The following is a 13358-nucleotide window of genomic DNA, read 5'->3' as shown; positions in this document are numbered from 1 at the left end:
GTACCCTTGACATTATGTGATATAAATGGCACTTGACCTCTGTGATTTTCCTTCCCAAATTCCATAATCCCAGTCTAAACATGAGAAAAACATTAAATTCCAATAGAGAAACACCCTGCAAAGTATTTCACCCACAAGCCTCAAAACGGTCAAGGTCATTAAACACAAGGAAAGTATGGGAAATTATCATGGCAAGAGAAGCTTAAGGAGACATGACAACTAAATACAATATGGAATTCTGGAAAAGAAAAAGGATATTAGGTAAAAAACTTGGGTCATTAATTAGAGCACTGTACCAAATTGGAATCCTTCATGGCGGGAAGCAGATCAGTGGTGACCTGGAGCGGGGCGGTGCAGGGCTCAGGAGCAGGGATTACAAAGGAGTGAGGACGCTTTCAGGAGTGATGGGTATGTTCACTGCCTTGATTGAGACGATGCCTTCCTGGGCGTGCATATAGCAAAACTGACCAGACTGTAAACTTTATACATGTGCAGTTTATACTATACCACTCGGATTTCAAGTGTTTAGATATGCTAACGTCATGATAATGTAGTGAGAAGAAACTAGTGCAAGATTTCATCCTCAGAGAAAGTGCTGCAGGAAGGGTTGAAATTCAGAAGGGCCTATATCAGCGTGATTTAGTGCTGTTACTGGTTCTTAATGACATAAAGAACTAGCACAAGATAAGTAAACTACGTCCCTAAGCACACTATTGAATTCAGCTGGTATTTTTTTTTTCATAACCAAAATTTCCCAGTGAAGAACGTAGTATGGTGAAAATTCTGGCACCAGCTCATGCATCACTGACCTAAACACTTTAGAGACTGGAATTCCTCTACAGACATTCTGAAAACACCATCTACTATCAGGGGTCTCCAAACTTTTTACACAGGGGGCCAGTTCACTGTCCCTCAGACCATTGGAGGGCTGCCAAATACAGTGGTCCTCTCACTGAACACCAATGAAAGAGGTGCCCCTTCCAGAAGTGCAGTGGGGGCTGGATAAATGGCCTCAGGGGGCCGCATTGCGACCCACGGGCCGTAGTAGATCATATGTATTACCCTCTCTAAGCCTCTAAGCCTGTCCTCATCTGTATGATGAGTAGAGCAATTGCTCTAATGAGCTATAAAGCTTGCGAACAGCAGGTACCAATTAATTGTTTACCCCTGCATTATGTAGGAAGTCATCTGAAATAGAGCAATAAAATAAAATTGTATTTTTATTTATTCAAAATGCTTGTTTAAACTAACTGAAATTGAAAATGATCTCTTTGCCAATAAAGTTAGCATCCAAAACTGTTAAATTCAGTATCAAGATTTTATAACAAAAATGGACCCCTCCAAAACTCAAAATATATAAAAAACAAAACAAAAATGAACATAGTAAATCTTAGATATTTGAATAATATATGCACTATACAGTGACATAGAGTATTTTTTTATCAGTTCCTGTTCTTCCAAGCAGACACAGAAATACAAAAGTAACTGTTATTACATTTCCCCCTAGGTTTTAGTAGCAGATATTAGTTTCTAGAATTCATAAACTCAAAATTTTTCACATAGATTTAGTGTTTTTCTTGTTCACGTCTGAAGAGTTTCTCTAGAAATTTGTACATTTTATAATCTCTCTTCTGAAATATGAGTAAGATATGGAATATTCTGAGTTACATATGCAGCTTATACATTCTGTAAAAGCTAGTTCTTAAACATCACAAATTAGTCATATATATCCATAACACATATCCTTGCTAGTCACATACTTCTTTAAGCAAGATTCAAGTTTATTTGTGCTTTGTCTAGTTACATTAGTTTACATCCTACTTTTAGTTTTCAGTAAAACTTTGCATCTATAGAAATCTCTCAAATATTTAATAAATGAAGCAGAACAGATATTATGAAAATATAAACTGCTATTATAGCTTTTTATCTTTAATTTTTTATGTACTTCCTGACAACCATATAATTTCCTGTTCTTTAGGGAAGTTGATAAATTTGTATCTTTGTAATCTCAACACAGCTGCTTTCTCAGCTTGGCATAACAGTATATTGCAGGTTTTCCGAACACACGGTATTCACTCGGTCTTATCAGTTGTAGCAGTGGAATCTGATAATGTTGGTATTCAACAGCTCCAGTTACTTCAACTGCAGGATGACCTTAACAACAAAGGGGGGGAGGGAGAATCAGTTTATACCAGAACGATGCCAGTATCAGCTAAGTGAGATGCTCAGTAACCGACGGCACATGCCTGCCTAGACGGACCCACGGTTCAGAATCATGTCACATTTATACCAGGCTCCAGAACACACCCTATCAGACGTGTAGCCCCATCCAGAGGCAAGCCAGTAGTAGTCTGGTGTCTGGGCACGCAGCCCAGTCATCAAGACACCAAAATGACTGAGTAACCGCAGAGTATGGAGGGAAGCTGAAGTATACCAGGTGCAATAAAAGAGCCACGAAGACTGCTTAGTGCCAAGAGACTGGTAAGAAAAACTGACTTTAATCACTGAGACTCAATCACTGGAGAAAATGCTGAGTAACAAAGGAAGATGCATACATAACAAACGTATTTTTATTTCTTCCTCACAGTTGCCCTTTGTACTGCTTAAATATTATTTTTCTCATTAATTGAACACAAGAAAGAGTAATTTAGCCATTCCCTTGTAAATGTAAAGCTTTTAGTCATTCATTAATTCCATCTCATCTCAACCTGATTTTGTCATTACTACAAGGAATATTTTGGCTCCTGTAGTTAAAGCAATTTTCTATTATTTATCCAGGTAAATAAGACACTCTTTTCTTCTAGATCACCCTATATTTAATCAGAAAAAAACTCTTCAAAATTAACTAATATCACAGCCCCAAGGTAAAAAATTAATTATCATTAATGTGCACTGCGGCAAAACAAATCTGTTTGAACAGAACTATTTTTCTTTCAAAAATAGTTAACTTGATAAATTATGCTCAACACTAAGTAATTAAAATTATAAGTCATAATTAAATTAATGTCTACATCTAAAGATGCTTGACAAAATGTCAGGATGAAAAATACTAAAAGCGAACTATGAGTTTTCCTTATTTGGCTCTAACGGTATACATCAAAACTTAAACATTTTAAATCACAAAAAAATATTAACACAAATACCTTATTAGCTGCTTCCAAGGAATTTATTAGATTCTGCAGCTCTTCTTTACTCATTTCAACAGAATATGGTTTGACTTCACCATTTTCTTTTATATCGAGATGAAGGTTTAAAAGTGGCATTTGTAATGTAGCAATCTTGTCACTAGAAAGCGCAAGCTGTTTCAAATAAATATTCGATGGCATGTTAATGATAATATGATGATCACAGATAGTAACAGGACTACATTAAATATGCATCGGAGCTTATGAACAGCACATTTAAAAGAAGAAAAGTATTCCTGTTTGTTGTCAAAGTACAGGGAAAGGTGGAAAAAATTTAAAAAATTTAAATTAAACGCATGCCAAACCAACACATAACTGAAGAACAGAAAAAGAAAAAATTAGAAAATGAGAGAACACAGGTTAGAAAGAAAGACAACTCAACAGAAACAGAAATCCAGAGCCGAGTCATGGCTGGAAAGGACATATGCATCCAGTGTCCTAAAATGTAATACTGTTCCTAAGGAACCCTGATGATCATGACTCTCTTTTAAAAATGTTTTTTAAATTCTGTTTTTAAAAACACATTATCTGGAGGTAGAACCACAATTACCAATCTTGGGAAGACTAAAAGATCTAGAAAGTTCTAGCCATAAATATATGTTAAATACATACATACTGCTTCACTATTTATAACATGTAATGATTTACAGCTCCAGTTAATTAAAATTATCATTGTAAAGTTATTATATATGGTTTGGATATTTATAGTATACTGATGCCCAGTTAATACAAAAGATAAAATTTTGGCCCTGGCCAGTTGGGTCAGTGGTAAAATGTCAGCCAGGCGTGTGGAAGTTCCAGGTTCAATTCCTGGTCAGGACACACAGGGGAAGTGCCCCCTGCTTTCCTTCCCCCTTTCCCCTTCCCCTCCCACAGACAGTGGCCGCACACATGGCCCCAGCACTGAGGCCTTAAGCGCTAAGCGTCAGCCCCAGAAGGGAGTTGCTGGGTGGATTCCAGTTGGGGCACAAGCGGGAGTCTGTCTCTCTAACTCCCCTCTTCTTGCTTGGAAAAGGAGGAAAAAAAAGAATATAATTTTAATTATTTTGATAACTTCATGGGACACTGTAGTCTCAAAATAACAGAAATATTAGATGTATACTATAAATGAACATTTCTATTAAAACTGAAATAAAATCATATTCATAAATAGTCTCACCTTTAACTGCCAATCAAAATCCTGTAACTGTGCAGAGGAAATAGCAACTATTTCTTCTAACAGAACCTGCTTAATTTCACCTTTTCTGCTTTTCAAGCATTTCATGATAGCTTCTTGATGAAATGAATTCAACTGATTCAATTGCTGAGATATCTATGAAAATGAAAATGGTCATAAAGTAAGTGAAGGCCCTTTCTGTTTAAAATGGAAACACATAGTTCCACTCACCTTTTACATACAGTACCCTTTAAAATGGTAGTAAATGAGATATAAAAATAAATATGTCACTATGAAAAGAATAAGATGAGAATGCATAACCAGCAAACAAGAGATTTTAATAAATTTTTCCAAAACAGAAAGTAACAAAAAAGAACTGACTGATAAAGAACATGAAAGTGAATACATCTGGAGACCACTAAAACAAAAGCTGGTATAGCTATATTAATATATCAGACAATAAACCTTTAAGGCAAGAAATAGAGAAGAATGGCAAAGGGGTCCCTCAACAGAAATCTATAATAATAATCATAAATTTGTGTGGATCTAGTACCATAGCTCCAACAAAAAAGAAATGGGTAATTCTTTCATAATTAGATTATGAAAATTAATCTAGTACACCTCTCAGTAACTGACAGATAAAAGTCAGTAAAGATATAGAATTGAAAATTTTTTTCTGCTTAACCTAATTTACACATAAAACACAATACCCAACAACTGTAATATACATATCATTTTAAAATGTATATAGAATATTCACCAAAATGAACCATATGCTGAGCTATATGCAGCACATCACAATAGATTTCAAAGGACTGAAATCATACAATTTATATTTTTGGGCCACTACAAAATTAAATCAAAGTTGAAAAAACTATTTTTCCAAATATTTGAAAACTAAGCAACATAGTAGTAAAAGTATTAACTGATGAAAAAAATAAAATCAATCATGCCTAAACTCTTCCAGAGGGGGGGGGGGAATATATATATATATATATATATATATATATATATATATATACTTTCTAATTCATTCCATGAAGCCAGAATAAAACTTGATACTCTGATAAAGACAGGGGGGAAAAAATCACAGGCCAGTATCACCCAAATACATATGTAAAAATCCTCTATAAAATATTGATAAATCAAACCCAAAGATACATTAAAAAAGATAATACACATAACAAGTGGGGTTTATTTTGGCAATGTAAGGTTAGTTTAGCATTCAAAAATTAATGTAATGCCCCCATGAACAAAACAAAGGTAAGAAATAATAAATTCAGGAAAAAAACATTTGATAAAATTCAACACTCATTAATAATAAAAATTCTCAGCAAGGTAGGAACTCTAAAAAGGTTTTTTAATCTGATAATGATTATTTATAAAATCAAAGTTAACATACTAATGGTGAAGTAATAAACACAGTCACCCTAAGGTTAGAAGCAAAGCACACAGCATTTTTGTTTTTAAACACTGTCCTAAAGGTTTTAGAAGTCTTAATAAAAGGTATTAAAATGGAAAAAAAAATGATTGCATATAAATATATAAATTTTTAAATTTATAAATTTTTAATTTAGAGCCTGGGCAGGCAGTGGCGCAGTGGATGGAGCGTCAGACTGGGAAGCAGAGGGCCCGGGTTCAAGGCCTCGAGTCGCCAGCTTAAGTGCAGGCTCATCTGGCTTGAGCAAGCCTCACCAGCTTGAGCCCAAGGTCACTGGCTTAAGCAAGGGGTCACTAGGTCTGCTGGAGCCACCCCCCCACTTTCCCCCACCCATCAAGTCACATATGACAAAGCAATCAATGAACAACTAATGTGCTGTAACGAAGACTTGATGCTTCTCACCTCTCTCCCTTCCTGTCTGTGTCCCTATCTGCCCTCCTCTCTCTCTGTCTGTCACAAAAAAAAAAAAAAAAAAAAAAAACCCAAAAAATTTAAATTAGAAAAATCGTTGGACACAAGATAAGTATGCAAAAATTGGCTTTGTTTCTTCATACTAGCAATATACAACTTTAGAACAAAATTAAAGAATATCAGAAACATCTGTTACTTAGAAATAAATCTAAAAAACTATTCACAAGTCCTCTACACTGACAACTGCAAAACACTGAGAAAAACTGAAGGGCATCAGAGATTCAGTGTGATCCTCCTACTTTGGACTTTTATGTCCCCTCAAAATTCATTATGTCAAAACCCTAACCTCCAAGGTGATATTTGGAAATGAGGCCTTGGAGAGGTAATTAGGTTTAGATGAGGCCATGAGGGTAGGACCCGCCTGATGGGATCAGAACCCTTATAGGAGACACTAGAGTTTGTTCCCCTTGTTTCTCTCCCCACTGCCATGTGAGGAGACAGGGGAAAGACAACCACCTGCAGACAGGAAAAGCCGTCTCATCAGCACCTTGACCTTGGCCTCCCTAGTCTCTAGAACTGTGAGAAATTCCTGTGCTTTAAGCTACCCAGGCTGTGCTATTCTGTCATGACAGTCCAAGCTGCCTTACACTCCCCATTAACATTCCAAGCAGTTGTGTGTTTTTTGGTTGAAATTGACAAGATGATTTTAAAATGTACATGAAAATGCAGAGAATCTAAAATAACCAAGGTAATCTTGAAGTACAAGGTTGAAGGTCATCTACTATCAGATATCAAAACAATGTAATACAGCTTTAATTCTACAGTTATTAAGACAGCGTTGTATTAGCAAATATAGACAAATAGACTAAGAGTAGAATAAAGAGTCTAAATACAAATGATCATATATATGGTCACCTGATTTACAACAAAGCAGCACAGCTATTCTATGGGGCAAAGATGGTCATTTTGATAAACAATCCTAGGACAAGTAAATATTAATGTGGAAAAACTTGAACCCTACTCCATATACAAACATTAATTCAAAATGCATCAGTGAAATAAATGTGAAAGCTAAATCAATCAAGCTTCTACAAGAAAATATACAAAAACATTGTCATGACTTTGGCACACACACTTCTTAAAGAGACCATTAATAGCAATACTCATCCAAAGAAACACTGACAAACAGGACTTGATTAAAAATTAGAACTTCTGTTTACCAAAAGTCACCATTAGGAGCGTGAAAAGGCAGGCAGCATAATAGAAGATCTTTCTAATAAAGAACTCAACTCGAGAGCATCATTCACATCTAAATAACAACTAATTCCATTTTTTTAAAAGTGGGCATCCTTTAGAATATGGATGCCCAATTTTCTGGCAAAGGTACAAATACAATTAATTGGAAGGATATCCCACGACCCTGCAATTCCACTTCAAGATGTCTACCCTAGCAGAGCCGGTCCATGTATATACAAGGGACACATACAAAATACAGCAGCCCTTTTCGTAATCATGGAAGAGGCAATGACCTAGCTGCTCATCAGCTGGGAGACAGAAAAATAAATCCTCCTAGCAGGGGTCGTCAAACTTTTTATAAAAACCCGCCCACTTTTGCAGTACTGGTAGACCTGGTCCCTACCACCCACTCCTGGCGCTGTTTGGTTGCACGGTAGGGACCAGGTTGACCAGCACTGCAAAAGTGGGTGGTTTTTATAAAAAGTTTGACGACCCCTGCAAGGGGTTAAAATACATAAAACCAGGTCTAGACTTAACAGCATTGATAAATCCAAAACAATGTTACATGAAAAAATATAAATAGACATATGTTATCATTTACAAGTTACATATTTAAATGGTTCAAATAACTGCATGCATTGCTTAAGGAAGCAAACATCCATACAAAACATGCTCATCAACTTCACAAGTGGTATCTCTAGGGGAGAATGGCATACTCAGGTAATATAAATATTTAGATAAACCTGTAATGTCTTGTTTCTAAAGGAAACGCACAAAACTGAACTATATAAAATAAAATGTTAATAATCATTTAACTGTAGTAATGTGAATATAGGTGTCAGCTATTTAACTTTTGGTTTTCTTGTATATAATTTAAATATTTTACAATTTAAAAAGTACAAACAACCAAAAACAAAACTACAATAACCCAGAACTTTCACAATCAGATTTTCTACTTACTCACAATGAGGTTTTTCTTGTTAGATACTTCCTAATGATGGCCTTCACATTATCTAGTGCCTTAAAAACTAACTTTAAAAATATGAACCTTAATTACTTATTTATTATAACATAAAGAAATTTAGACTAAAGTTACCTCTTCATCAGATAAATTTTTACCCACTACATGTTTGAAAAATTTGGTAATATCTTCCAGGACATGCATCCATTCTGTGGAATCCCAAACACTCTGATAATCCTGGTAGAGAGGATAAATTCGGCCACAAATGCCATCAATTATTTTGTGAAGAAGCTAGAGAGAAAAAAGAAAATAAACGTAATTATGAATAAAACTATAAAACATATTTATCTCCCTTGTAGAAAAGAAATGTTGGGAATTCATTTTATGTGCAAGAGCAGCTGAGGTTGAAATGTAACAATTTTGAACATTATTTTATTAATTAGAAGTTAGAACTTGACAAAAAAAGTCTTTCTATCATTTTATCCATGTTCAGAAACTAAGAAATTACATAAATGTACACTGCTGTTTTCCCAGTGCTACTGAAAGGAAGATGGTAAGTATAAGCGTTTCATCTAGGGATTCTTTAGATACCATATTTATACCAGTAACAACAACAAAAAGATGAACTCGTAGCACAAAGTTTACTGGAGGTCTACAGACTTCATTCTCCCCAACATTCATACTTCTTTTAGTCCACTCCAAGAAAGCCCTCAGTACCTTTCTTTTCCTTGTTTAAACGCTCCTTTTCCTCTACCCTTCCTTAATATCAGCAATGGAAATTCTAACACATAAATAACTGAAACACAGTAATTACGACTGTGGATTTTGGAATCAAACTGGCTTAACTACTTAACTAGTTGGTCAAGTTATTTAAAAGTTCAGTGCCTCTGTTTCCTCATGTATAAAATGAGGATAATATCAGCACCCTCACAATGTTATTGTAAGGATTAAATAAGAATACACGCAAATCACTTGGCACTTTGCTGGCTTATACACGGTACTTAAACATTGCTAGCCATTGTTAACATTCTTCTTACTGTTATTTATCATCATTGTTACTACTACTTGTAGTAGTACTATGTTGCATGCTTTTAACATATATAAACTGAGTACCTAATATGTGTGCACTATTTATTCTAGGCAAATGGTTAACTTGGTATTCTTTCTCATGGTACAGCTAGTGCTCGACTTAACGACCACGACTGGTTCCAACAGACGGGTCGGTCGTAACATGATTTGGTCGTAAGTTGAGTAGGCTATATGTACAGTACTGTGAAATGATATTATAAAAATCTTTAAGTCATATTTTATCATAATTTCTTTCATTATTGTTATATATTATAATTTTCTTTGTTCATTTTATGCCATTTGTATCATCTCTACACAATTTTGTTTCTTATTTTTTCATTTGTCAGGTTTAAGTAAAGCACTGCATTACCAGTACAACTGGTTTAATATTTGCAAAGACAATTTCCTCTTGGTAGACATCTTGGGAGGGGTTTGACGAAAAATATCCAAGACACAAAACACAAATTGCTGTACCGAGTCTGGGATAACAATTGAAATGGTGCACGCGGAGATGGTAGTGCTGCCGGAAGCTGGTCCGCACTGTCGTAAGCCCAGCTGGGCAACGCTTGCGCTGCCAGACGCGGAGCAGTCGTGGCTAGCAATTGTGGTCGTAAAGTCGAATGGTCATAAATTGCATAGGTCGTTAAGTCGATCGATATTTGTATTTATTTCTTGTAAGAACAGTATTTCAACCCAAGTAACTTGAAAACACATTTTAGCAACAAGTATTTCAATTATTTTCCCCTGGGTCATATTCCACTCCATTTTCAGCATTAACTCCTTCTCTATTATGCCACACATATCAGGTATCGGAACAGAGATGAGCAACTGGTGATCCCACTTCCAAACAATGGGTAATGCACTACATGGATTTCCTCACTTGTAAAAGCAGAGAAAAGAGTTAAAATGTTTTTTCTTTTTAATTTTTATTTATTGAGTGGTTTTAAAGAGGGAGAGAGGAAAAGAAAAGGAGAAGGGTAGAGAGAGACAGAAAACATCAATTTGTTGTTCCAATAATTTATGCATTCATTTGTTGATTTTTGTATGTGCCCTCAGCAGAGCACCACAACGTTGGCATATCAGGATGATGCTCTAACCAACTGAGGCACTGGGCCAGGGCAAGATAGTTTTGCTTGGTCCTGGTAGGAATTAAGTAAGTTACTTCCCTTCTATCTCCCCCACACTTTTCTCATTATAAATGGAACAGAGTAAAAAAGAAGGCCAAACTTTGGACCTTATAAAAGCTATCTACCACATACCCCTATATCATATTATGTAGGCTAAGAGTCCACACCCACCCTTCACCATTAGTAAACAGAACAGAATTAGTACTTATGTAAAGCTGTCTACCATTGACTGAAGGCCAACCTTCCAAATCTTGGGATCTAGAAGACTGTCCCACTGATAAAGCTGAGTTAATGTACATTAATTGATTTATTCCCTGAACAAACACTGATTCAAGAACCACTCTAAGCCAGAAACAACCATCAAGATTTGGGAATATAAAACAAGCATCTATCCTGAAGGAGTTCAGAACAAGAGAGAGAACAGAGGCAAGAGGACCAGTTAAGAAGTACATTGAAGGAAGACTTCATAAGGTCGGAATCGCTGGGGAATAGAGATGGTGGGAGTAAACACTGTAACATATCAATTACAATACCAAGTGCTAGTGTCTGAAGTCAATGGGCAAACAATCACAGCTCCCAAAGTTAATGCTAAGCTCCACACTGCATATATTGCTTTCATGGGTTGGCAACTTTCTTTCAATTCTAATGTTTGTGGTGCTAAGTTTTTTTTGCTTGAAAGTTCAAAGGGGGAAAAAAAACAGTTCTCATATCTTCCTGTTATAGCAACCATTGTCTTTTCTCCCTTTCACAATTCACAGTCAAGATACTGTTATATGTACTTACTGTTGCTACATTTCTCTCATCTTTCAAACTCACAAAGATTTTGCTGCCGCCAAAAAACAATACATACTTTAAACTGCCAGTGCCTTTGGTAGTAAGGCTAAATAAACAAAGGAGCATGGCAGATAAAGACTGGAGCCAACTGACTCCTAACCTATCTACCTGTCTAGCCTTAGGCCTTAGTCACTCTAAATTTCAGCCTCTAAGAATTAGAGCAGGTCCTTAAAAGTGGAGAGACTTCTTCTCACCTCTGTAGCTGCTGTCCCGTTGTTAAACACTCTCTCCCCTCCAGCCGGTCTGGTTCCTACTTATACTTCAGAACTAAGCCTAGAAATAAATTTAGATGTTCCTGCTCTGAAAAACCTTCCCTTGCCCCTTCAAATCTGGGTTGCTATCCCTCCGACAAGCTCATTGCTGGATAGCCCTTGGTTTCCTTTCTAGAGAGCACACTCCACGAGGGCACAGGCTGTGACTGCGTCAATGAAAAGCTGGCTGAACAAATGAATGAGGCTTTTTGCTGATCCTAACATGCCAGATTCTTAGACCGCAGGTGCCATCGCCTCTGTGATCCTTAGAGGGAAGGGTCACCTTGGTATTGGTAGCATCTTTCTTTTCTTTTTTTAATTTTCTTTTCTATTCTTTTTCTTTCTTTCTTTCTTTCTTTCTTTCTTTGCTTTCTTCCTTTCTTTCTTTCTTCTTTTTCTTTCTTTCTTTCTTTCTTTCTTTCTCTTTCTTCCTCTCTCTCTCTCTCTTTTCCGTCTCCCTCATGGGGCTAGATAGGCTTCTCTAGGTCACCACGGTATCCCCGGCCCACGGTATCCTCAATGCCTAGGGAATAGGTAGCGTTGGGAAGTCTGTGTTGAATGAATGAATGAAACGCGTGAGAGAAGGGGCCAACCTCCGGTCCACGATGTGGGCTTTCAGGGACTACGTGTCGGCTCCGCCCCCCGCCAAGGTCACAGGGTAGCCAGCCCAGCCCGGGGCACACGGTCCGGGCCAGTCCGCATGCTAAGCCCCTAGCCCCTACAGGGGCCACTCCCAGCAGAGGTGGCGCCCCGAATCTAGGCCCCCACACTTTCCAGGAGGAGCAGGGGGCCAGCCACCCGAAATCACGCCCCTTACCCGCCCTTCCCGGGGCCGCGCTGCCACCCCAGCGAAGGCAGCCGGGTTGGACCGGCCTGACCCGCACGCCAGGCCTTCCCGGAGTCTGACCCCGCGCCGCCGCCGCCGCCGCCGCGCCCTGCTCACCTGCGGGCCCAGCTCGGCTGGAAGCTTCTGCAGCCGCCACAAGGGCGTCCCCTCTGCGGGCTCCATCCCTCAGCTAAGCCGGCCTTGCTCACGTGACAAGGCCCGGCTGATCCCCCATGTGACGGTCTCGGGTGGGGCGGGACCTGGGAAGTAGACGGTGGAGCCCTTGTGCGCACGCGCAGAAGCCCGGCCAGCTCCTTTTCTGCCTGGTGTAGCATTGTTTAAACATCCTTGTATTACTCCTCTGAAGGCAAACTGGCACATCTCTCAGAGCAATTTACAACTTTGTTCAGATTTCTACTGAACTTTTTCTACACTCTTTAAGAATAACCATATTTGGGGTGTATCCGGAGCCACTGCCCCATAGGTTTGGCATATATCTTACTGAAGCATCCTGATTTTGGAAAGTGCATTAAGGGTTTACCGAGAAAGAGATTTTTTGTATGGGTTATCCTAAGAAGTTGTACTATTTTCATCCCCATTTCCAAGTAACAGATAAGAGAGGTCACTAGGGTCGTCATGTTTAGTAAATAAAATTTCTGTGTGCCCAGTTAAATAAGGAATTCCAGATACAACAGATAATATTTGGTTGTAAGTAGTCGGAAGGATTGCATGGGGTGTACTTATGCCAAAAAAGTATTTGTTGTTTATCTGAGATTCAAATTTACCTGTCAATCCTAAAAGTCCCCTGAGCTAAGAGGCACATCGGGAAATGAAAATCAGTAAGACTCTTGAGCCACTGTCA

General features: G+C 37.8%; 1 protein-coding gene across 1 annotated transcript; it reads right to left on the bottom strand.

Moving 5' to 3' along the window:
- Positions 1-1202: 1202 nt before the first annotated feature.
- On the bottom strand, positions 1203-12751 carry COMMD8 (COMM domain containing 8). Its single transcript, XM_066280308.1, has 5 exons — positions 12614-12751; positions 8526-8681; positions 4345-4497; positions 3144-3299; positions 1203-2154 (listed from the first exon to the last, which is right to left on the bottom strand). The coding sequence occupies exons 1-5, from the start codon at positions 12677-12679 to the stop codon at positions 2134-2136; spliced, it is 552 nt and encodes a 183-aa protein (XP_066136405.1). The 5' UTR covers positions 12680-12751; the 3' UTR covers positions 1203-2133.
- Between the last annotated feature and the right edge of the window lie 607 nt (positions 12752-13358).

Source organism: Saccopteryx bilineata, chromosome 5 (genome assembly GCF_036850765.1).
Source record: "Saccopteryx bilineata isolate mSacBil1 chromosome 5, mSacBil1_pri_phased_curated, whole genome shotgun sequence".
Lineage (NCBI taxonomy): Eukaryota > Metazoa > Chordata > Mammalia > Chiroptera > Emballonuridae > Saccopteryx > Saccopteryx bilineata.
The sequence above is the reverse complement of the archived record's forward strand: the minus strand, read 5'-3'. Positions and strand labels throughout refer to the sequence as shown.